Here is a 25981-nt window from a genome sequence, read left to right as displayed (position 1 = left end):
GAGGGAAAACAGTACACCTCTCTGAACAGTGTCTGGGAGGCTGTGGTTGCTGCTGCACGCAATGTTGATGGTGAACAGATCAAAACACTGACAGAATCCATGGATGGCAGGCTTTTGAGTGTCCTTGCAAAGAAAGGTGGCTATATTGGTCGCTGATTTGTTTTTGAATGTCAGAAATGTATATTTGTGAATGTGGAGATGTTATATTGGTGTCACTGGTAAAAATAAATAATTGAAATGGGTATATATTTGTTTTTTGTTAAGTTGCCTAATAATTATGCACAGTAATAGTCACCTGCACACACAGATATCCCCCTAAAATAGTTAAAACTAAAAACAAACTAAAAACTACTTCCAAAAACATTCAGCTTTGATATTAATGAGTTTTTTGGGTTCATTGAGAACATGGTTGTTGTTCAATAATAAAATTATTCCTCAAAAATACAACTTGCCTAATAATTCTGGACTCCCTGTAGGCACACAGGATAGTGTGTCATGAACATTCTGGTTCATGACACACTCCCCACAACATGAATGGTTTTCTCTCCTCATCTTTTATAGGTTTTCTTTGTTTGTTTATTCATTTTTTCACTAGTTTTGCATTTACCAGCATCAGGGTCACTATTGGTACTGTAGCATGGGGAGATACCTGGACCCTACAGAGGCTGCACAGGTAGGCCGACTTCCTGGTGGAGTCATGGCATTGCCGGGTTTGCTGTGTCTTCCAGCACAGTCTAAAGAGCATGGAGGAGACAGGCAGTTACAGGGCCGTACAATGCCCTTAATCCATCAGCTGGACCAGCATCTGCTCCCTTGTGCAAGGAGGAACAGGAGCACTGCCAGAGATACAAAATGACCTGCAGCAGGCCGCTGGTGAGTATGTCTCTGACCAAACAATCAGAAACAGACTTCATGAGGGTGGCCTGAAGGTCTGACATGCTCTTATGGGCCCTGTGCTAACTGCTTGGCACCGTGGAGCCCAATTGGCATTTACCATAGAATGCCAGAGTTGGTAGGTTCACTACTGGTGTCCTGTGCTTTTCACAGATGAGAGCAAGTTCACACGGCGCACATGCGACAGATGTGAAAGGGTCTGGAGAACGTTATGCTGCCTGTAACATCGTTCAGCATGACCGGTTTGGTGGTGGGTCAGTGATGGTCTGGGGAGGCATATTAATGGAGGGACGCACAGACATCTACAGACTAGGCAACGGCACCCTGACTGCCATTAGGTATCGGGATGAAGTTCTTAGACCGACTGTCAGACCCTATGCTGGTGCAGTGGGTTCTGGGTTCCTCCTGGTGCATGACCAAGCCGGCCTCATACCACATAAGGGTTTGCAGGCAGTTCCTGTGGGATGAAGAAACTGGCTGTTACACTCACCTGACCTAAATCCAAAAGAACACCTTTTGATCTTTGGTCCATCCTGTCCCCTCAGACTGTCCATGAGGTCAGTGGTGCCCTGCTTCCAGGTCTGGGCGAAGAACCCCCAGGACACCATCTATGTGGTCAGGCGTGCATACAAACTACTGAGTACCATCTTGAACTGCTGCCATGAAATTTCATCAAAATAGAGTACCCTGCCACATCATCTTTTCATTTTGAGGTATCTTTAAATTCACCCATTAAACGATGAAGCATCCTTTCCCTCTTGACACATTGCCCAGCCCGTACCACTATAGATATCCAGCATGATTTTTTTTTCCCATTCATATCTGATGTGTTTTCAGTGCATTCATGAAATTTTTTGAGCGGTGTATATACAGAGAAATGAGCATCAGATGTAAGATAACTGCATCTCCCACAGGAGATAATCATCCTTGATCAGGCAATCAGACATCAACACAAATCAAGACAAATCCCTAAAAGGGCACACAGATCTCTGAATAAATAAATAACAATAAATAAGAAATAAATGTGAAAATTAAGCAAATTAAAATGTTTTGATATTTTCAGTCTTTTTTTGATACTTCAGATATTTCTGGATTTCTCTTAGTCTCAACCATCTGAGTCCACCTTCAGTGGCTCTTTTGCTCTGACTCCTGTTTCTCCCTTTGTATGCCTGTGTCGTCTCTGAGTGTATTCTCAGCTTACAGGAATCAAAATCTTGTTTTATTTCTTCCTCTTTTTCTTTTTTTCTTTTCTTTTCTTTCTTTTTTTTTTTTTTTTTTTTTTTTTTTTTTTTGATGCCTGCTGCCAATTTTGGAGCCAAAGCGCCATCTGCTCCAACAAAACTTTAAGTGACGTCGGTGCCAAATGTGCCGGCGCTCCGACGCGCGCGCGCTCTCTTTCTTTGCTCGGCTTCCCGTGCATTAAATGACGCCAACAGAACGGCGCGGCTCCGCGTGAGAGCCATTTTAGTGCCGTTGGGTTTGTTTGGTGATGAGCTTTTAATTAGCCTTTGGAGCAGCCTGGACACAAGCCTGCTCATTTAGCCAGAAACAAATGTTTTCAATGACGGTTTGAACGCGGAGTCGGAGAGAATCGGCGAGCGCATGCAGCTCTCCTGAGATGGGGTTTATTTCGAGATGACAAGAGAAAGTTCTGAGCACAGCACAGAGAAGCGTCTGCAGCTTTGTGTCCTGGTTCCCTTCCAAACTATTTCAGAAACTCATCGGCACATAAAATCAATGCTTTTGTCTTTAAAATGTTTTTTTTTGTTTTTGTTTTTTTGTTTGTAAGGACACATCTTAAAACTCAAAATTGTCATAATGTGCTTCAAAAGTTATTTTTCTATTGCTCTTTCATTTTCAAAAACTTTCTATAGTTTGACCGTCATCTGTGTTTGCTTAGTTAAATCCAGGTTCAGTCTCAAACGGGTTAAATGTAACCATCAAAATCACCTTCAAACATTTACACAGGTCCAAAGAAACTGCATGGATGGTTACCAAATAGATCTAAAACTGCTGCTCATTCATACTGACAGTTGTTTGATTCCTTTGAATTCATTTAACGACTGATACGTCCGTCTTTTACGTGTGTTTTTAATCTCTTCTCCTGTGAGCATGCCACACTAACGGTGACCTTGTGCGTATGCAAACAGTTACAGTCTGAAACTAATGCGCAACCGTGACAGTTATCCCGTTATGTGTGTAAGACATAAATCTGAAACTCATCCAGGAGGCACAGAAAACGCTTTTATTTCCCATTTCTGCCTTCTGATTGAATTTCTTTTCTCTAATATGAAGCTGAGGAGGGGAAAGCTCTGTGATTATTCAGCGTTCTGTCTTCAGCCAGCAGCACCCGATCAGAAAGCACAAACTGATGAAGAGTGACTTATTACAAGCCTGAAAACCAGTGTTTCTACTCCATTTGCTTCCACCTTGAAGTAACGGTTCCCTCCAAAATCAGATATGCATATTTTATCTTCTGGCGTGTAGTACTTTTTATCCCAACCATTCAGACAATTTTTAAAGAACTGGGTGATATCTGGAAAGAGAGATTGAAGATGAGTTGTTTAAATGTGCTTTTTTTAGGTAGAAAGACAAATCTCTACACCTGATCTGCCCCGAACTGGTTAACCAATCTACATCTGTAAACAGCATAAGAGATCAGAGCTTCTGATCTTGTTTTTTTTAAATTACCTTTTCAAAGATATGTCCATACAAAGGCTCAAGTGTCAAAGTCCAAAGTCAAGTTTTGTTATGGACTCATGATTCTTCTTTTGCATTTAAAGATTATTTAAGTTCAAACTGTGTACCGCTTAGTCTCAAGTTTAGTTCTTCCGAGTGTCTCTGAGGTTATGTCTGGTTCTTGTTTGATATTGTTAGTTTCCTTTTGTGTCTTTGTTTTTGTCTCTGTGTCTTTTCCTCAGGGTCTCCCGTGGAAGTTAGCCTTGTCTCCATGTTTATTTACCTTTGTCTCCCCAGTCGTGTCCCTGCTCTTTCAGTTTGGTATTGGTTCAAACAGTGGCGGTCCTACCCCCCCCCCCCCCCCCCCCCCCCCCCCCCCCCACACACACACACACACACACACACACACAAAAAACATATTATGGATTGTACATTAACATAAAACTTGTTGGAACCATACTGAATTTCACCAGAGAAACACACACATACATGAAGAGAGAGAGAGTATGCATTGTAGGCAAACGGCTACCAAACAGCCATCATAATTCGCCACACGATGAGAACAGGACAAATCAAGAATTGACAATGACTAATATTGTGCTGAACACACGCTCTTTTCTACTCTGGAATATTCTCATCAATTTTCTTGATATTTATTTATAATCACCTCTGTTAATCCTTGATATTTATAACTGAGTGATCTGTATATATTAGTGCTATTTCTTAAATGTGTGAAATCTGTAACATAATGTATTGTTTGGAGTTTAGTATGTTACTGTTACTATTTTTACCATTTCTTCTTGGAGCAACTGTAACCCATGTAGGGATTAATAAAGTATTCTGATTCTGATTGTTTCAGGATGACCTGCCATTATCCAATGACACATCTGCTTACCTGCATCTTTTGCTCGTTTCTCCTCCTCCTCTTTTCTCATTTTTATAAACTGAGCACCTGATGGCTTTGAACTTTTCTTGTCCATCTTCCATTGGTTTTAATTTTGCACTCCAGTATGAACACCCATCCCCCAACTCGAGGATCGCCACAACATAACCTAATAAACCTACACCTTAGTTCACAGATTCACTTTGTCTAGGGTTTATTTCTGGGATTTCGCACAACCCAGGATTCAAATCATGAATACATAATAGGCTTGGATTTACAACATTATGAATGAAATGTGCTCTATTTGGAGGCAGCAGGCCCCCTCACCTTTCGATGTGTTGTGTGTGAGACTTTGAATCATCAAACTGTAAATTATACATTTTAAATTGTTATTGATCCCTTTACCCCTGGTCCTAAAGTGTATATTTATTTTCTTACTCTTCTTATATATATTGTTTGTTTACTTGCACTGCTGTAACTGGAGCCTCGTCGTCTCGTCTCTCTATATACTGGACTGTATGTAGCGGAGATGACAATAAAATGGTAAATGGCCTGTATTTGTATAGTGCTTTACACATCCAGTCATCCACCCATTCACACACACATTCACATATAAAGTTTACTTTGACTTCAGCACAGCAGCGAGCAGGCGCACGGAGGGCTCTCACGCTCACTTTTCACATATAGAATTTTGAAAAAACATCAGTGCAAATTATAAGTCTGTATTATAATGTCTGGTGTTTTCCTGGTTGTTGGTTTGTTTTTATTTTGTGTTATTTTGCGAGTTTGTTATTAGATGCTGCTCCAGCCAGCCAGAGAATCCCCCGCCGCCCTGCCCTCTCCTCCCTGTGCCGCAAGCAGCAGGCGCACCTCGCAAACGGAGGGCGCCCTTACTCCCAGCAAATGGGCGATAGAAAACCAATCGGTGCCTACGACTTTCCCAATATGCGCTGGCATGATGTCGGGGCAGCATGAGTACGAATAATTTTTTTTTTTTTTTTTTGCCGATGCCCGTGATGCCGCCCCCGGCAACTGCCCGTGTCGCCCGTATCAAAAACCGCTACTGGGTTCAAATATGAAAGGTACCCAGCTGTATTGATCATCACTTTGTAGCTGATGATTGGTCACCAATGAACCATCCAGGCTGAATGGTCCACTTGAATATATTTGCCACACCCCTCATATGTCAGTCAATGCTATCCTTCACTCTAATTGGTAGTCTCTTCAGTTGCTCCCTTCGAAGCTGAAAGGCGGGTGGCTGTGGTTCAGGTGGGGAAGCGAGTTGTCGACCTGTCATGAAGGTCGTTGAATCAGTCTCCCGGCTCCACTATCTGTGCATCTTTGCCCCTCAGATGAATCCATCAGAGTGTCTGTGTAAATGTTTGATAAAGTGTTTTGGTGTAGATAAAAGCACTTTTTCAATGTTTGTGTGATTAGGTGAATGAGGCTTGTATTAGAAAGTGCTTTGAGTGCTCAAGTTGAGTATAAAGGCAATATGTAAGCACCAGACCATTTACCGAAAGTTTAACTTTGTGTCACCAGCAGTCATTTCGCCTGTTTTTGCTAAATGCTTTTGACTTTGTCTGTGGTGAGACAATCCTCTGTGGATGGAAAGTAAATCATAGTGTGTCATATTGAGAGAATAAAAAGTGTGTTGTACAGCTCTCCTCAGGCCCTTTCATATGATATATTACTCCATATCGTTTATTGAAATGTTTTAGCGAACCTTGGTACTTTTCACCCAAGGCCTAGTATACTGTTGTGAAGTTTGAAGACCTTGCATAAAAAATTGTGTTTTTTCTCATTTTTAACAGTTGGTGTGACCTTGACCCTAATTTTCACCAAAATTAAATCAGCTCGAGCTGTTATTGGTATCTACCATCACATAAAATTTGAAATTGATATAGTGAAATCCGTGGACGCTTGACTACAACAAACAGAGAAACAAATATAACTGATTAGGGGTACTGCCACAAGAGGCAGACACAAGCTCTGCACTGCAATTTAAATTGACGTTATTAAGCGTAACGGCTCCTCTTCTGCAGGTTTGTCACCTGGGAGGGATCCAGCACCTGGTGGACCTCCTGGATCATAAGGTGGCCGAGGTTCAGAAGAGCGCCTGCGGGGCCCTGAGGAACCTGGTGTACGGCAAGGCCACCGACGACAACAAGGTGACGCTGAGGAACTGCGGTGGCGTGCCTGCCCTGCTCCGCCTCTTCCGGAAAACAACTGACAATGAAGTCCGTGAACTGGTCACCGGTACGTCACGATAGCCTTGACTTGCCAACCTAATCTGCTCATTTACAGCTTCTCCCCTTTTGAGCCAACTTTCTCCTGATTGGCTGCTTCTCATCAAAAACAGAAGGTTTGTATAGCAGGTGGTGGGGCTTCTCTGCCTGAGACGACCATATTAGGGTTATCCCCTCTCACTGATGTCATACAGAGCCAAGAGTAGAAAAGCTGTGTAAAAGTGAGTGTTTAGAGAACCCGGAAGCCTGAACTCACAGGGATTACGTTGAACCTCAATTGTGAAAAAGTGGTGACACTGTTTAAAATGTAAGTAAACAGAGGAAACAATCATTTGTAGATCTCGTTAATTAAATATAATGATTGGTGGGGGGGGGGGTTAATAATGCAAATAATGCTTAAAGCTAAAGTTACTCCCGAACTGTGTTCAAGTGTTTTTCTCAGTGTGATTTGGGAGATTTTTGTAATTTTACTGTGGAAAAAAAAGGATTTAAATAAAGATGTATTTATAGTGTTGGGGTTAAATTGTAGAATGATGTTTATGGGCATAAAAATGTGCAATCAAATATATTTTTGAGCTTTACATGTCAGAAAATTGTAGCTCTTTTGTTTGTTAAGGTTATTTTTTTCCTACTTAGAAGGTACGGTACCTTAAATGATAAGAATATAGGCCAGGCATAAAACTAGCAGGTGTCATGTATTAACATTAGAATAAATGGGAACAGTAGGAATGTGTGTGACCCTATCCTTGTCCTTAATGCCTACTACTGCCCAGAAACTACACGGGGTACCTTTAATTATTTATAAAAGCAGAGAAAAATCTAGAAAACTGGATTTAACTAATGAAAACATTAATCATCTGTATGTTTCCAAGCTTTAAATTTTTATATTCACATTCAAATATTCATAATTGCTAGAGACAGTCATTTAAAGTAAGTGCAGAGGTTTAAGAGAGTATAGCCGAACATCTTTAAACTGTATTTCTGGATTCTGGTTGATTTCTCCGACTCATAAATCCTGTCGTTCCGATAAGGACTGGTTCTAACCGTATCTAAACTCAGATGTGCCTTTTTATTCCTGAATGGGTGAAATAAGCTAACACTATGGTCCACATCGACAAAAAAGGCTCAGAATAATAGCTTGACACGATAAAGTCTGGTGTGTGTGGGTGTTCGCCTGCCAGCGTGGTCCGTTGACTTCCCGGTTGGTTGGCCGGCCGACTGGCCGCCTTGCTGGCTGAGCATCGGTCTGCGGTGCCGTCTGACTGCCTGGCAGTGTTTTAATCTGTGTATCGGCTGTTCTGTGGGAGGTGTGAGCGGCAGCGGCTTAAACACTCGGCGCACAGCGCTGAGCAGATCTCGGCACAGTCCTCGGGACAGATGCTAAGATAATGTGCTTTGGAAACAGGACTCTGCAGCCACACCACACATACTGTTTGAAGGCAGCAGATAAGAAGCTGCTAGACACGCTTCACAAACCACAGAGGAGACTCTTCTGTCTGTTGAAATGCTTCAGAAATGTTCTATTTTTAGCTCGGGTTGGGACTCGGATTATTAAAGGTGCACTTTGTTCTTTGGTAGCTGCTTAAATTTGATCTTCCACACCCCAAAACAAATTGCACTTAATAACATTCAGGAACAAAGCTGCATATTTAAAAAATAAAACACTTGTTTTTACTGAACTCAAAGCTTTTTTCCCATTATTACTCTTTTATACTTTGTTTATGGAGGATATTTTTACGTGAAGCCTTGGACATGGTTGGCAGTTGTATTCAATATAAAAATTTTTGCTTCCAAGCAGCAATAACTTTCATGTCATTTTAACCTGCTCTTGAGCAATAGTTCTCTTTCTAAAGGTCTTTTTGGACTTTTGGCTGATTTTTTTTTTTTTTTTTCCCACTCGTTTTCAGTCCAGTTCTTATACCTGACCATTTTCAGAATGTAAGCCACTTAACTTCGACCTATGAATGAATCATTTAAGCATAAAAAAGGCACCTAACACTGAAATGAACCAGTCTTGTATCTACACATAACAGACAACTAAGAAAAGATTTTAAATTATATCTTGAGGCACTTTACTAGCAGCCTGTCACGAAAGAACATCTCTTGTTCCCATTTCTTTAGTCTATGAAATCTGTGAAAAATTTCAAAGATAACACAGTTTGACAGACATAAAATAGTATTTTTGTACCAGCAAGGGGATTCCCAAGGACCTATTCACAGAAAGCTTTGCACATCTCAGCTGGTGTACAGTGTCAGTCGTTAAAGAAGAAGGAGCAGGTCTACAAGGCTGTCAAGAAGCAGTTCTTGGCTCAAGCGAGGTATGAAAATTGCTGAAAATCAGTGGCAACAGCTCTGATGGAGTGATGAATCTAAATTTTAAATCTTTTGCTCAAATTATTGATCTTATCTCTGCTTTTTGCAAACGATGTGGTTCTTTTAGCTTCATCCTCCACCTCACACTGGAGTGGTTTGTGTGTGAAAAGAGTGGAGTGCCTGCTCTGGGCTGGGAATTAATTGCCATCAACAAGTGGAAGAGTTCCAGTATCTCAAGGTTTGAGTACAACATTTAACTGAGCCAGTTGAGGTGGTTTTGGCATCTGACTAGGATGCCTCGATGGTGCCTCATAGCTGAGGCAGTTTGTCCAATTGGAAGGAGACCCAGGACACGCTGGAGAGATTGTACCTTTCGGCTGGTTTGAGAACACCTTGATATTTCCTTGAAAGAGCCGAAGGAGGAGGTTGCCAGGTAGAGGGAGATCTGGAGATCTTTCATTGCTGCCACCACAACCTAGACCTGGATAGACAGCGATGGATGGATGGACAGCTAACAATAGTTTTGACTTATTTTACTGTGTGTGCATCCACTGCAGGCGTCCTGTGGAACCTCTCCTCGTGCGACGCGGTGAAGATGACCATCATCCGCGATGCTCTGACCACGCTGACCAACACAGTCGTCATCCCCCACTCAGGCTGGAGCAGCGTTTCTCACCGTGACGAGCACAAAGTCAAGTTCCAGTCCTCCATGCTGCTTCGCAACACCACCGGCTGCCTGAGGTAAGAAACAAATCAAACGGCCCCCTCAAACACTCAATAAGTCAGGGTGTGTTCATCGCAAAAAGCAGCTTAAGTCGTAAAATGATGATAGAATCGAGGAAAAGAACCAATTTTAAATATGGTTGGTATTATGACGTTATTCATCAAACTTTGTCCGCGTCACATCAACACATTAAACACCTCTTTAGCCGAAACTGTCCTCAAACCACGCAAATCCATCCTCATTTCCACCCTGAAAATAATCGCCTCCTAAGCCTGCTGAGTAACCCGGCTCGCTGTTTGCTTCTTCAATTGATTCTGGTTTTGAAATGCAAGGACGACTTTTGGATTTATTGGTTGTCTGTGCTGCTTTTTCTCCCCTCCCCATCTACTTTCATCTTAACGATTCTGTAAAACCACAGCTCATAATCACGGCCGTATAATCCGTCAATAAGGGGCTCTGTAATGGAGATTTTATGCAGCCGTGAAGTCTTTAAGAAACATTTGACCATATTGGCCTACAGACGCAAATACCAGAGAAAGTGTATCTTCAAACTGAAAGCCCAGGATGAAGGTTGAGATTTATTACCTGCAAATTTTAGCATGCAGAGAAAGTTTTAAGGTCTTGAACTCATTTGAAAGATGTAATTTAGAGTAGAAGCTCCTTTTATCCCATATGATTTAGTTCACTTCAGGATGTTCTGGTAATAATTGGGATTAGATCAAAGTGGCATATGGCAGAGTCGCACACTGGGGGCTACAGAGAAGCCGCAAGAATTAAACACTTTAAATTTCCAAATCAAGACATATTAAAGTGTAAATAGCACATGAATATTTACAGACAGTTGGGGTTAAAAGTAAAATAGGGGATTGACATCAACATGGCTCTAGTCTGGGTGGAGTCTCGTTCTCTTTGGGTGCTTCGGCAAGCTCCAACAGTCCAAAGATAGTTGGTCATAGGTGTAAATGTAAGGCCCATTAAGTGCTTAAGTGCACAGAAGAAAGTGCTGGTTTAATGTACCATACATGAAAATATCTAGTGTAAAGGGCCGTGAGTGGTTCTTAAGACTAGAAATCACTTTATTAATAGCGGCCGCACTCATCTGAAGAAGAAAGGACTTCCTCCTTCAGATCTGAGGTTTTATGTAGCAGCAAGTGTGAGCGGCTCTATAAAAACAGAAGTTTAGTTTGCTGGTCTGAGACACCAGTCTGTGAAGGGTTATAGATGTCCATCGTTCTACAGTGAGAAAGATTATTCACAAATGGAGAACATTTGAGAGAGTTGCCAATCCTCCCAAGCGTGGACGTCCCAGAAAATTCACCCCAAGGTCAGACCGTGCAATCCTCGGAGCTTAAGTGCTACATCTCAGACTCTACAGGTTTCAGTTGGCATGTTAAATATTAAAGTTCATGACAGTACAATTAGAGAAGGACTGAATAAGTATGGCTTGTTTGAAAGGTCTGCCATGAGAACATCTGAACAAACCACAATGCTTCTGGAACAATGTCCCTCACTTACTAATATGTGTGCGAATGTCGTTACCCCGAACAAAGAAAACAGTTTGCGGGCAAAATTGCCGTCACATTTATGCCACATGTGCACCAGCTGATTTTGTTCTTACAGCTGTGTGTATTTTAGTAAATCAGACTCAACAGAGCATCAACTCGAGCGTTCTTTACATTATCTGCATACAGCCTCACCATTTTTCTATATAAGGAAACACCTGGAGGTGAAGTGGAGAGAGTGGTGAAGTCTGCGTCACTACGGCGAGAAAGATCGACTGGAGATACTAAAACAATAGTAAAAGAAAAAGTTTTGAATCAAAGCTGATGTGAAAAAGATGAAGAGACTGTATGAAAAAGAAGTAAAGAGGTGGAGAATGAGGATCATGTGATCTGCCTTGATTTGGCCACGTTGCAGTCATCAACCATCGACCATCAGACCATGCTTCCGATTTTGACTTCTCTCCTCCTGTTTCAGCGCATATGGCGCAATATTGAGTGGTGACACCTGCTGTTCAGGAGAATACTGCAGCGGCTTCTTGCGCCTTAACAACAGCAATAAATGGGTGCATGTGTGAGTGAGCGACGATGAGCGAATAAATATATTGGCACCTTTGAGTGATGCAACTGGACAATGATCCCAAGCTTAGCAGCGTGTCTGCAACAGGTGTTACAGTGGCAAAGTCAAAGTCCAGATGTCAACCTGACTGAAATGCTGTGGTGCGGAGTTGAGAGAGCTGTGCATAAACACATGAAATGAAGGAACATTGTAAAGAAGACTGGGCCAAAGTAACTCCAAAATGATGTAACTGATAAAGTCACACAGAAAACCATTAACTGTTAAGGTGGTTCCACAGGCTGCTGAAATGTGAGGTTTATCAGGGTATTGTTATTCATCTGAAGTTGTATTTACATAATTTTAAGATTTTTATTACATGCTGATGCATAAAACCTTAAAATTTAAAAACATTATTAAAGGTTTGGTACCTGCAGGGTGGATGCCTTCATTTTTACATATAAACACACACACAGGAAGTGCTTTCAACCCTCTAACATCCAATTAGCATACTGAGATTAATTGGACTAGTCACCACTTTGCATTTAAGGACTCAGCCAATAGCATTAACAGGATGATCAATGTGACGATATTAATCTGTGTTGTGTAGAGATTTCGCATCACAATTGTCAGTACAAACAACTACAGTGAGCTTCCTCTGGAGGCTGTTTGTTCTCAGTTGTAGGGGAAAGGTGCCGAGGGGAGGAAGGTCTGATGATCTCTGTTCACGCTGCTGGACAGGAGGCAGAAAAGGCATTCCTATTTACCAAACCGAATCCCGCGTGACGTGCTTCCACAAAGAAAACAGCCTTGTTTCTTTCTCACGTGGCACTTTAATGCTCACTTCTGCTAAACGTTCTGCAAAGAGCACCAGATGTAAACAATCTGCTTGCATTATTACCGCCCACGCGAAGGTTAAAACTAGTGTGCGATGATTAATATGCCAAACATTTTTCTTTCTGTGATCACGATTCACAACTCTTGATATTTCGTTAAGGGCTTTGTCCTTTAATCCACGTAGGTCGAGAATATCTCACATTATCTGAGCTCATTTCAGTGTGAAGGCATGATGGAACGATTTGAATATGGCTGAGATGTTTTATGATCATGAAGGTGCTTTTTGTCTTTCATTCCTTTTCTGTCTCTTCTTCATGGCAGACAGCATGTGGAAGCTCCATCAGTGCACAGCTTGACGTGTTTGTCACAGCCCACGCATTTATTTTATGTCACCACCTGCACCATCTTCGTCTGCTACAACAAAAGCAGTCAACAAATCCTGGTGTTAAATATCCTAAATATTACCGCAAAGTAGCGCTCTGCCATAGTGCAAATGTTTGGTATCCATCCGATATCAAGTAAATACAAGGCCAGTATTGCTGACTGTATCCGGTCGTTAAGTCTGACGTCACTAGCCGTGTCTGGGCCTAAACTCCGCTGCAGGTCCATATATCAAACGATCACTATGGCATTACTGAGAGTTGAAAAACTGTCTAAAGTCTTTCATCTTTAATAAAATGATCAGCGTTCTGCTCTACCAGGTGTAACAATTGAGTTTAACATCCAGGCATCCATGAAAACGGAATTTATGACATTTAACGGAGTTAGAAGTTAGCAGGAAGTTAGCTCGCTAGCTTCTATCTAAATACAATATAGCATTTCCTGACTGCGGGGTTTTGGAAACAAATTCAAACGTACAGCTCTGTTATCACTTCCAACATAAATGAAGACAGAAAACTAAACAGCAGTGATGTTTGTAGGGTTACTGAAGTTGGGCTAGCTGGTATATAATGATGTGCTACGTGACCGCTAGCGACACAGCTATGTTAGCATAATATAAACAAGCTAACTTTTTTTCCACTCGATAAAAGTTAACGTGAGTGTTCTCGGTGGTCAGGAACAAATGTAATCGCATGGCAGGATGCTGTAAAAGGACCAAACTTCAGCCAGGAGAATAACTGAGATAATCCATCCATAATATGAGGTTAGTCATTCATATACTGCTGCATGGGCTGGGCTGTAGTTACATCCTAAGGTTTTAAAAACTGAGCTTAAATAAATGATTAGCGGTAATAAAAGCCGAGGGAGGTCAACAGTGATCACTGACTGTTTTAGGAGCTTTTTGAGATCAAATAGAAGAAAATACATAACATTAAACATGTTAACAACACAAAAGCCATATTAAACGCAGACTACTTTAGGCCCGGAAGTAGGATTCGTCACGTCATCACTTAACGACTGGATTGCTGCTGAAGATTTCTTGAACATTAAAGTAGTCCAGCGATAGCGATTAATACTTCCAACCGTTCTTTTCTTTTGAGTGTGATGAATCCTGCGATTGACATGTTGGAACATGCCCATGCTGTCATGGAAAGAAAAAACATCCTGGTCGTTCGGTGTGTTCAGGTAATCAGCTGACCTCATCTTCTGAGGTCGAGCCAACTCCAAATTATAGCACCGCCCCCACAGGCTTGTGCTGTAGGCGGATGCATCACTTTATCCGCCTCTCCTTTCACCCATCACTCTGGAACAGAGTAAATCTGCACTCGTCAGACCACATGACCTTTTTCCAGAGTCCAGCCTCTACTCCCAAGCAGGCTGACATTTTCTTTTTTCCGATTAGCCTCGCCGATATTTAGTTTTTAAGGCTACAGGGCTGTTCAGTCCCAAACTCTCAAGTTCTCTTTTTAATTGATTTAATTAAATGCCTTGAGGTGACTTTTGTTGTGATTTGGCGCTATATAAATAAAATTGAATTGAATTGTGCGCGTGGAAATGTTCACTGAGACCTCATTTTGTCCTCAGACATGAAGGGTCACCTCACTCCTTCCGGGCTTTAGAAACAGTCGTTTCAGCTGCTTTCTCAATAATTTGAGCTTTACGACTCGCACTAACACTTTTTCCACGACCAGACGTGGCTGTTGAAGAAATAAGAAGCTACTCAGTGCATCACATTGTAATCCAACTTTTTTCACCAAATTCTGAAGCACTGTAATTTTATGTAAAGCAATAGTGCAAGTAAAACATAAATCTCCTGATGCATTAAGACTCTTTTCACTATGTGATCTGTTTCATGAGTGGCTAAATCTTTTATCTACCTCTCGTGTGTCTCCGTTGTTAGTAGGGGAGAAACCATACCTGTAAGGTAACACCAAGAGTCGGGTCTTAAGGATGCAATACTTCCCTTAGTTGTAGATTTATTTACCAAACACAAAACTTCAAAACTGCTGAGTGGAGACTTCCAGTCCAGGTGTGCTCCCTGAAGCAGAAAACTGCACGACGTGTCTCAAACACGACAGCTTTGAAGTGCTGTGGGGAAGTGGCGCGTGCACGCGAGCCTCGGGCACTTTGCTTCACTTAGACTGGCGTGAGGCTGTAGGTTGATGGTATGGAAATGCATTGTGGGATTTCTTTGCTGCTGTTGTGCAGTCTTCTCATGGCAGCTTTCCATTAGCAGCAGCTGGAGGTTCCTATTGGAGGATCAGCTCCCTTCTTTACTGTATCCAGGCAGGTTTGAAACCACCCAGTGGGGGAATCCACACACTGCACCTGAGTCTGAATTAATGTGTGTTTCCTTTTGTGTGTGTGTGTGTGTGTGTGTGTGTGTGTGTGTGTGTGCGTGTGTGTGTCAGGAACCTGAGCTCAGCAGGGGAAGAGGCGAGGAGTCAGCTGCGGTGCTGTGAAGGTCTGGTCGACTCGCTGCTCCACGTCCTCAGAGCCTGCGTCAACACCTCCGATTACGACAGCAAGGTGCAGCAAAGCACAAACACGCAAAGATGCACATGAGTGTGTGAGTCATGTTTTGTCACAGTTTATCCCCGAGAGAGTCATCCCAACTTAACCTGACCCAGACACAGCTGGAACCGCACTCTGGGGACCTGAATCTGATCCCTCAATACTCACATACTGCAGTATGTGCAAACTACAGCTACTGAGACTGCTGTTATAAGGATGCCCTGATTTAAACCAGTAAGAGGTTAACATCCATCCTTTATAATCTATGTGGTCTGTAAAGGGCTCTGCCAGAACACATATTTACTATTTGTTTCTTTTTTGTTATATGTGGAGTATTTAATTAGACAGAGACCTCTAACTGCTTGCTGCTCAAGATTTCTTTGAGGGAAGTCAAAAGTTATTTTTTCTGACAAATTCTCCTACTAAAACTTTACTTTTGACCTATTAAGTAGTGTACAATAAGTGGTCGTCACAGTTACTTAGTTACCATTATATGTGATTGTACGTGGCCAGGCCACATAAACGTACTATACATGTGTTTAGATGTTATGCATTCATAAATTCAACTACAATTTTGACCACCAGGGTGCAATGTTTTACCAGTGGGTGTGATGAAATGTTTTCAGGGGTGTGCTGATGTTTAGCATTTGCTGTTTGTTTTTAGGCACCACCTGATTTTAAATTACTAATACAATAATGGATTGAAATGTAGGCAAATCTTTTTAAATGCTTACTTGACTCACTTGCACCATCCTGTGGTACAAATTGGTATTGCATGGAAGTGAACCCTGGCCTGTGTTCATCTTCAGTTGATAACCCTTCAACACTTCACAGATAGATCCATAAGTACTTTTACTACTAAGTACTATTGCTGTGGTAATAGTTCCTATAATTGAAAACCTAGGAACAGAAAAATGTGTTTCAAGAATCAAACATAGGTGTTTGTGGCTATCACCACCAAGTAAAAAAATTATATTTATATATATAGCTGTATAGGCTTGATGATCATCTGTAGTTCACAAAAGATTCATTGATATGAAAATAAAAGACGCTGACCTTTAATAATGATATTAAAAGTTAATATAAAGCTTGAACCTCTAAAACACGATAACAAGCAAACTGGGGAAACATCCAAGGGCATCACATGTTCAGTACAGAAAATACAACTACAGCACAGAAGTGTTGCAGACGTGTGGCATAATATCATCATCATGCAAACAAGAAGAGGATGTAGTGTCCCAGCCACCTTAGCTAACAAATAGAAATAAATAGCTTAAGCAATAAAACATCGATGTCAGTGGTCTGAAAATTCTAAACTACTTGCACAGACAAAACGTCATATAACAGAAATAAACCTTTTGCACCATCCACAGGCTGAAACAAGAGCTCTGCAGAGCAGATGTCTAATGTTAGATTTTATGTGAAAACTTTCCTCTAGCACCACCATCAGGTTTCATTAGCAGGAAACACAGAAGAAGAGGCAGAAACAAAAGAAATGCTCAGTTCTCATTTTTACTTTCAGATAGTGGAGAACAGCGTCTGCACCCTGAGGAACCTTTCGTACCGCCTGGAGATGGAGATGCCCTCCTCTCGTCTCCTCGGCAACCAGGAGCTGGACACCCTGCTGGGGTTCTCCTCCCCAGCCAAGGAGCTGGACTACCTCTGCTGGGGCAAGAGGAGGCGTGGCAGGAAGAGAGGCGGCTGGCCTGACTCCAAGGTACGACTGAGGCTATTTACAGGCGTTCTTTTAAAGCATGAAAAGATGTTTATGTGCTTTAAAAGTACTAAAAATATACAAGATGTGTAGAAGAGCAGTTACCTGTTGAGCAATCTGAGAACTCAAAAGCTAGTCTGGTGATCTCAGGGAACCCTCCAGTTTATACCTGGCGCAGTCAAAAATGTACCCTGATCTGTTTGCTGGGGTCAGAGTGCAGATAGATCTTTAAAAAGCTATTGGATGGTGTTTTATTTTTTTCAGAATATTCAAACCTTTTGCCCTCCAAACGGACTCTGAATGCAGTGGGACTGATCCACAACAGAAACCACAAAAATCTCACCTTTTGCCTTCATATAATTTATCCCGACAGGAAAACTGGGCAACTGCACAGCTGTAAGGTTTGCTGTCCTCTGTATTCGTCAGCAAGTGAAAGCAAATATGAGCCATGACGGGTCCTTGTAGCTCTAGATTTAAACTGAAAACTGAAATCTTCAAAAGTTCTTAGCTGCCAGGCAGGCGATAAAGAGGAAGACCACAGAGAAGCTTCATGGATTGCTTCATAGTTGGTGTGACAGAGGAAGATGATAGAGACAGGATGAGACGGAGGCAGACGATCTGCTGTGGAGACTCATCATGGGAACAGCTTCTTTATTGATTGGTTGATTAGGTTATACAAATCATAACGAGAAATCAAAACCTCTGAAATGAACCCTGAAAGAAAGGAAAGATGGAAGCAAATAAGGGAAAATGAAGGTAATTTTTCCACAAATATATTCTGTTTACAGCAATCTGAACTGAATCATTGTATAATTTTGGATAAAGAGAAATTAATTGGCTGCTCCGTGGGTTAGTTATTGATTCTAAGCTGGTTTTAGGTGCTTGTTTTTATGTAAAGAGTTTATGTAAATAAAATTTTCCCTCTCCTGGATCAAGCAACCCTTAGAGGAATCGCCCTTTAAGCAGTTTAAGCACTCCCAATTATACAAACTCGACTTCACTTTCTGTGCCTTTGATTGGTGCGTTTGTCGCAGTGGGACGGTGTCGGGACAGTCCCGGGTTTCTCCCAGTCTCTGAGAGGAGCAGAGCTGCTGTGGCACCCGATGGTGGTGAAGCCGTACCTCAACCTGCTGGCTGAAAGCTCCAACCCCGCCACCCTGGAGGGCGCTGCCGGGTCCCTGCAGAACCTCTCTGCAGGAAACTGGAAGGTAAGACCTCGTCCAAGGCTAACACAAGGTGCAGATTTTCCTAATTATAGACAACACTGTGGAAAAGTCTTGAGCCACCAAGCAGCCAGACTTGTTTGTCCATTATAAAGCGCTCTTGAGCAATAGTTCTCCAGACTTTCTGAACTGTTTCTTTGGAACATCAGAACAAGCTTTCATCTCAGTCCTATTCTGCCAACTTCAAACCTCCAGTGAATACAAACAGAGACATCGCAGGTCAAGTCTTGTGTTTGTCACAGTAGGAATCTGATGGGTAAAAACAATATGTGACTCCTTTCGGGGCATTTAAAACTCTGTTTCTTTTTTTGCAGTTTTCGGCCTACATCCGAGCAGCGGTGCGTAAGGAGAAGGGCCTTCCCATCCTGGTGGAGCTGCTGAGGATGGACAACGACCGGGTGGTCTGCTCCGTCGCCACCGCTCTGCGTAACATGGCATTGGACAGCCGCAACAAGGAACTGATAGGTACACACACACACCCCTCAACTGTTTATTCAAAGCCAGCACATAATAAGTCTTTGACATTACGTTGCCCCCTAGTGGTGACACAATCCTACATTTGTGCCCTCTCCTATCTGCAAACAAATTACAGTTAAAGTAGAGTTAATGCCTAAATGCTGCTCCTGGGAAGGGTGAACACCTAAAACTTACCTGTGAACAGTCATTCTTGGATTGTGGCATCTTGCCACGCCCAAGTATAGAGCTGCAGTAAAAGGAACAAAAGACGGCCACTAAAACTGATTCAGCAAAACTAAACATCTCTTAATACTCTGCCTGCAAATAAACAGCACTGTTACACATTTACACATGTTCAGTGTTAATGAAATCCTGAAGTGGGTGCACAAATTTCAGACGTATACATGCATACAGGTTCAAACATATACTTAAATATGTATAAGAGACTTTTGGAAGGCCATTTCTGAAGCTTAATGCTAGCCTGCTGTACCCACTCGAACCCCAGTTGTGATGTGTGTTTGGGATCGTTGTCCTGCTGTAACATCCAACTGTGTCCACATTTCAATTTGTTGGAAGCTGCTGATTAGAGGTGAGGTTCAAGATTTTGGAGGTAGTCCTCCTCCTTCATTATGCCATCAATTTTGTACAAAGTGCCACAGCAAAACAGCCCCAGAGCATGATGGTACCACCACCATGCTTAGCAGCTGGTATAGTGTTCTCAGGTTTTGAGAGCCGTACCTTTACTCCTCTAAACATACATCTTTTCATTTTGACCAAAAAGCTCAATCTTTGTCTTCTCTGACTATAAAGCTTTTCTCCAGAGGTATTTGGCTCGTCTATATTGGAGCAGGGGCTTCTTTCTGTCCATGGTAATGTAAAACTCACTCCGCTGTGGACGGTGACGCTGGTGTTCCAGATGTTTTCAGTTCATGACAGGTTTGAGCCCTGGAGTCATCTTGTCTTCTTCTGGCAAATTGGTGACACGTCTCAATCACATGTACTTATTATTGTTTGATCTGATGATCTTTGAATCTGCAGTTGTTTAGAAATGGCTCAAAGAGACCTTCCCAACTTTTGTAAATCTACAATTCTCCGACATTAATTCAATCTTGTGCCACCAATTCTTGTTTGTTAAACTTGTTTGTTAATCCACTAAGAGCAGATCCAGACCTTCTGTTCTGTCTGTCTCTCCACCTGCAGGAAAGTACGCCATGCGGGATCTGGTGAACCGGCTGCCTGGCGGCAGTCCCACTGTGCTGTCAGACGACACGGTGGCATCGGTCTGTTGCACGCTGCATGAAGTCATCAGCCGCAACATGGAGAACGCCAAAGCTTTAGCCGACAGCGGAGGCATCGAGAAACTGGTGGATATCAGCAAAGGTCGAGGGAAAGGGTAAGACGTGACCACCTCCATGTTTTTATTATTGAACTCATTTCGCTACGTTTATAATGAACATCTACCACTGTGACAGGTGATGGGTGACAGAAAATCAGGCACTCCTTAACTGGTTTAACTCATTTTATTTTACATACTGTGTGTGTCACAGATATTCGATGAAGGTTGTGAAGGCAGCTGCTCAGGTGCTGAACACCCTGTGGCAGTACAGAGAGCTGAGGACCCTCTACAAACAGGTGGGTACAAGCAGACACATGTGGAAGAACTCACACTGATGGAATTAAAACTCCATTTACACCTCAAGAAATTTAAAGGCTCTTTCAGGGAGATGCTGATTATCTTTATTATCGTCTGTTTGTAATTCAGGGCACGGTAATAATTCAAGGCCTTCATTATCCAAAGTCTCTTTCAGAAGTGCACTCCCTTCTGTTAATCTGACTTCATTGGAATGAGAGTCCCTTGGTCACATCTATCAAAATGTGGATGCTAAGATAAGAAAAGGCTATCAGTATATCACATCCCTCAGTAAATGGTAGATGGACTGGTCTTATATAGCGCTTTTCTACTCTTCTGAGCACTCAAAGCGCTTTACACAACTTGTGCATTCACCCATTCACACCCATTCGCACAAGCACATTTTTCTAAGTGCTTTTTAAGTAACATTCACACACACGATGGATGCATCGGAGAGCAATTTGGGGTTAGTATCTTGCCCAAGGATATTTGGCATGCAGACTAGGGGAAGTCAGGAATTGAACCACCAACCTTCTGATCAGTAGATGATGACCTGCTCTACTGCCTGAGCTACAGCCACCCGGTTGTGATGTGTGTTTGGGATCGTTGTCCTGCTGTAACATCCAACAATCTCCACATTTCAATTTGTTGGAAGCTGCTGATTAGAGGTGAGGTTCAAGATTTTGGAGGTAGTCCTCCTCCTTCATTATTCCATCAATTTTATGCAAAGTGCCACAGCAAAACAGCTAAAAGTGACCTATGTACTGTGGAGTCTTTAAAAATTTGAAGCGACGGGACAAGCGGAGGACAAAACAAGAGGTATCGGGCCTAAAAAATATATATATCTAGAGCAGATGAAGAGTGTCTGGAAAAAAATGTCCTTAAGAAAGGAAAAAATCAAGCACTGATCATCACAATGATCCCAAACACACTGCCAATGCAATAAATACCTGGACAGAAAAACACACAGTGGAGCACCATCAGTCATGGATCGGCCTCCCCAGAGCCTGGACCTCAACATTATTGAAGCAGTGTGGGATCATGTTGACAGAGAACAGAACAAAAGGCAGAAACATCCAAAGAAGAGCTTTGAATGTCCTTCAAGAAACCTGGAGAACTATTCCTGGAGACGACTTAAAGAAATAACAAAGAGAGTTCAGACTGTGCTGAAGAATAAAGGTGGTCACACCAAATACTGGTTAGCATGGTACAAACTGTTTTTCCCTTATATGCTTGTATTTACATGTTTTTGCACATGCTTCAATAAATCGCTCTTCCTGTTTCAACTATAAAGAAAGGAGAAACATTCACAGCTGAAGGGACATGTTTCGTGCCATGAGGATGACTCATGATGTAGGATGTGCATAAATGACACATGCTGTAAAAGTCTCATCTTATATGATTCTTAGGAAAGCCAGATTTGAAACGGCAGCCACTGATATTACCAATTAAACACAGCAGCTGTTATGAAAGCCAAATTGACAAAGAATAAAGGAATTCACCACTGACTGTTACAGCCACAGGCAAAATTCGTAACAAACCTGTACCTCTTATGCGGTAAAAGTGTTGTGGCACAGGACTCAAACTGATGAAACCTTCCGGTCCAGTTGCGCCACCAATTGTGGTCATGACTTTTATGGTCAGAATTTCTAGGAACAGCCAAAGGGTGGAGGGTCTCAAGATGTCATCTCAGCTTTTTGCAGATTATGTGGTTCTTTTGGCTCCGTCGGGGGATGGCCCCTGTTTGCTTTGGGGTGGTTTACAGTTGAGTGTGAAGCAACGGATGATCTGATATCCTCGTGTCGGTGTTGTTCCCACATCATCATAATAAATGTTGTTCCAGGTTCAACATTGCAAGTGACCAATCACATTGCTGTGACGTCCCCCCTTTGTGCCTTTGAAAAATACCGCCTTAAAAAAATCAACTTCACTTGCGAGAAGAGAAACCGCTTCTGTCCGCCAATCCAGGAACTTGAATTCTTTGCATTTCAGGATACTTTCCTTTCATAAACGGCAAGCATTATACATAGTGTCCTTACAGAGGCGGTTTCTCTTCTCGCAAGTGAAGTAGATTTTTTTAAGGTGTTTGTTCAGCAGAAGGTGATTGGTCACTTGCAATGTTGAACCTGGAACAACATTATTTATGATGACGAGGGAACAACACCAACACAAGGATATCAGATCGTCCGTGAAGCAACAGGGGTGGGAATCAAGTCTGAGGCCATGGTTCTCTGACAGAAAATTAAATTCAGTTCAAATTATTATATAGCAACAGTTGCCTCAAGGTGATTTATATTGTAAGGTAAAGGACCCTACAATACTGTTCCCCACAGGAGATCAGGAGGAGGTGGTCAGGGAGGTCTGTGGCAGAAGGTGAATGGATGAAATCTACGTAAATGCAGTAATTTAAGTACACGTAGGTCCTCAACCATTCCCCCAGCAGGTGCTGCAGCAATTTGAGCATCTAAATTCCAACAGCCTTGGAAACGTTTGATGTTTTTTGTTTTTTCCAGTATCCATACCCTAATTCCATAAGTCTTTTGTCTATTCTATAGAGCCAATTTTGTTTTTTGGGGGGAGGTTTTAAATGTATGTATTCATATTAATGAAACCCTGCAGGAGCTCCTACATGTGTGCACAAGCATCCCTCTTTATTTTCTTTTTGTCGTACATGTGAACAGGATGGCTGGAACTACACCCACTTTGTCACCCCCGTCTCCACTCTGGAGCGGGACCGATACCGCTCTCAGCCGACCCTACCCACCAGCCCAATGCAGATGTCCCCCGTCATTCAATCAGGTGTGAGAGACATCAAACCGATGATCATATTTCAGTAATAGATTGTTGGGGGGGGGAAACAGGATTTGGTTTAAATCATATCACCGTTTTATTTTTCTGGTTGGCTTTGTTTTCAGGCGGTAGTGCAACATCCTCGCCAGCGATGCTCGGGATAAGAAGACACAGTTCAAACTATCAGAGGGCCCAGTCATCTATGCAACTCGACACATATTATGGAGACAACAGTTTACACAAACGGCAGTACACAGGTTTGTGGCATTCCTCAGGGATCTGCACACGTGCCGCTGGTGTTTCTCTCAAACAACCACCATTTCAGTTTGGAGTTATATTTATTTTACTCTCTACTTATGGATTTTTCACCTCAGGGTCAGAGAAGAAAACCCCATATTTCATTGGGACCTATTCCTCCCAGTCAGGAGAGGATCTGAGAAGATCCCAGGTAAGAAGCCTTTTGTTGTTACATCATACAGTAATGTCGTGCTCAATCATCCAGGTAAGGATGTTTTCTCAGTTTGGTTGATTTTATATAGACTGACTGATTACATTGTTTTCCAAGCACCCAGAGCCATTCTACGACGAACCCGACAGGAAGAACTTCAACAGCTACAGAATGTACCTGTCGTCCCCACAAGGCTACGGCGAGGAGCACTTTGAGGACGAACCGGCCCACCTGACCCCGTCTTCTCCCGACGGCTACGCCACCCAGTCGCTCCGATTCAAAGCCAACACCAACTATGTGGACTTCTACTCCACCACACGGAGGCCTTCAAACAGGGCGAACAAGTTCACCGGCTCCCCCGACTCGTGGGTGTAGAAAGTAAACAGACGCCATGGACATCAAGTCTTCACCACGTTGGCTGTCCGTTCCTGTGGGTGTATGTGTGCGGGGAGTGCGTTGTGTGGCTGCGTGAAAGGTTACGGATGCATGTGGATATGTATGTGTGTGTCTGTACTGAAGCTGTGCTGAATGACCAGGGCTTGGTTTGCCACGTGCAGCTTTTGACTAAGTCAGACCGCACGATAATAATACCCGAAAAAAAATTATCCCTTTATTTTTGACTCCGAAGCTAAAAACAAACCAAACAAACACAAAAAAGTCAAAGTTTTATCAGAGGTTTATTGCATAACATAAAGAAGCAGTGCTGTATGAAATTGTTCGCTAGTTTTATGAGCTTCAGGCTGCAAAACTAGAATATTCTGAAATATTTCCACCATGTTGTTTGGCTGTTGCGTACAACTTATAATTCCCACACACTTGTAAAGGTGTTGGCTAGAGGCACGAACAGTCTAAAAGATGGACGTAGCCACCGTTACCACCGTTACCTCCTCAGTGAAGTCCCTTCGAGCTGAGTGTCTTCTGGCTAAATGTGTCAAACGAGGAGTGGATCTACCGCACCCACTCCCATACCTTGCTTTATCAGCCTTTCATCCTTTTTGACATTAACAGGGACCACAATTTGCAAAGTAAACACTATGCTGTATTCAGTAACACTTGAAAGTAGCGACTGAGACCATGAACTCGTTGGGAAAATGTTTACTGAGGTTGCATAGACTTCTACAATCTACAGTAAGAGCCAGAAATCCTTAGAGAAGAGTTTGCATGCTTGAAATCCCAGAAAGATTAAATCAGATTAAACTGGGAACTCCCCAGTTATCCAGGACTATCTCATAGAACCCCTATCAAACTGGAAGTCCACAGAGTGGCAGTTCTTGTGTATATTTAAGACAATTCTCTGATATAGCTATGACCTTACTGAGACTCGGTGTGTTAACCACAATGTTAAATTCTGGAAATCATCGCCAAGTGTGAACAACCATCAAGGATCAAAAGTAAGTCTTGTTGCTTTGAGTATACTAAATTGGATTCTTTCTAAGGAAGATTTTGTGTTTTAATTGATAGGTTTTTTTTGTAAACAATGATCAGGATGTGAAACAAATTGTCTTGGGCTTTGCCATTTCTGCCAGAAGCTAAGTCTACAGACTAGCTAATGGGTTCCCAAGGCTTAGTCAAAAGGTGCTTTTTAAACAAAAAAAAGAAAAAACCTAGCCCTGACATTGTTGTTTACTCGAGTGTTTGTTCACGTCAACTGATTTCATTTTTCTCTGCAGTAAAAGTGTGCAGTGTGTTGGCTTTATAACATAAATATCGTCCGCCAGCATCATCTTGAATGCAAGAGAAAAAGAAACTTGCTGAAGCTGAGGATCACACCTGGGACAAATTCTATTTACCAGTTAAATAAAACCACTACTCCAAACAACATAAAAGCTGCTCCAAATATTATTTGACCTGGGTTTGGAGATGAACATCCTCACGCTCATGAACCTTTAAAGACTCAGAAAACTGGGGTTAAACCTGTGACCCTCTGCTTTTCTGTAATGTTGGCCAAAAGTGCAGTATATCATAAAGTATGTGAAATATGTGGAAAAACAAAAGTGAACATCTATTTGTACAGATAAAAATGGTTTAACTGTCCTGTTACATTGTTGTATTCAATATGTAGAACTTTCTTATGTGATTGTGAGGAAGATTTTTGTATTATTTATCGATTATTTTTATTAATTTAATTGTGACCTGACCAAAATACCCAATCTGTCTGTTCTGTCTAAAACTGATAATGATGATGTGTTAC

General features: G+C 42.1%; 1 protein-coding gene across 3 annotated transcripts in view; it reads left to right on the top strand.

Annotated features, from left to right (window-relative positions):
* Window positions 1–25416, top strand: part of LOC120746059 (plakophilin-4-like) — a 41019-nt gene extending 15603 nt beyond the window's left edge. For all 3 annotated transcript variants that reach the window (XM_040051266.1, XM_040051268.1, XM_040051267.1), the window contains exons 5-16: window positions 6502–6715; window positions 9576–9759; window positions 15427–15544; window positions 17052–17246; window positions 18278–18451; window positions 18781–18931; window positions 20123–20315; window positions 20470–20554; window positions 23234–23351; window positions 23468–23599; window positions 23717–23790; window positions 23908–25416. In XM_040051266.1, the coding sequence (XP_039907200.1) occupies window positions 6502–6715; window positions 9576–9759; window positions 15427–15544; window positions 17052–17246; window positions 18278–18451; window positions 18781–18931; window positions 20123–20315; window positions 20470–20554; window positions 23234–23351; window positions 23468–23599; window positions 23717–23790; window positions 23908–24165 (1896 nt within the window). In that variant the 3' untranslated portion in view covers window positions 24166–25416. The remainder of the gene's footprint in view (window positions 1–6501; window positions 6716–9575; window positions 9760–15426; window positions 15545–17051; window positions 17247–18277; window positions 18452–18780; window positions 18932–20122; window positions 20316–20469; window positions 20555–23233; window positions 23352–23467; window positions 23600–23716; window positions 23791–23907) is intronic.
* The last annotated feature ends 565 nt before the right edge of the window (window positions 25417–25981 follow it).

Source organism: Simochromis diagramma, unplaced genomic scaffold, assembly GCF_900408965.1.
Source record: "Simochromis diagramma unplaced genomic scaffold, fSimDia1.1 OVJJ01000107.1, whole genome shotgun sequence".
Classification (NCBI taxonomy): Eukaryota; Metazoa; Chordata; class Actinopteri; order Cichliformes; family Cichlidae; genus Simochromis; species Simochromis diagramma.
This window is presented reverse-complemented; position numbering and strand designations above follow the sequence as displayed.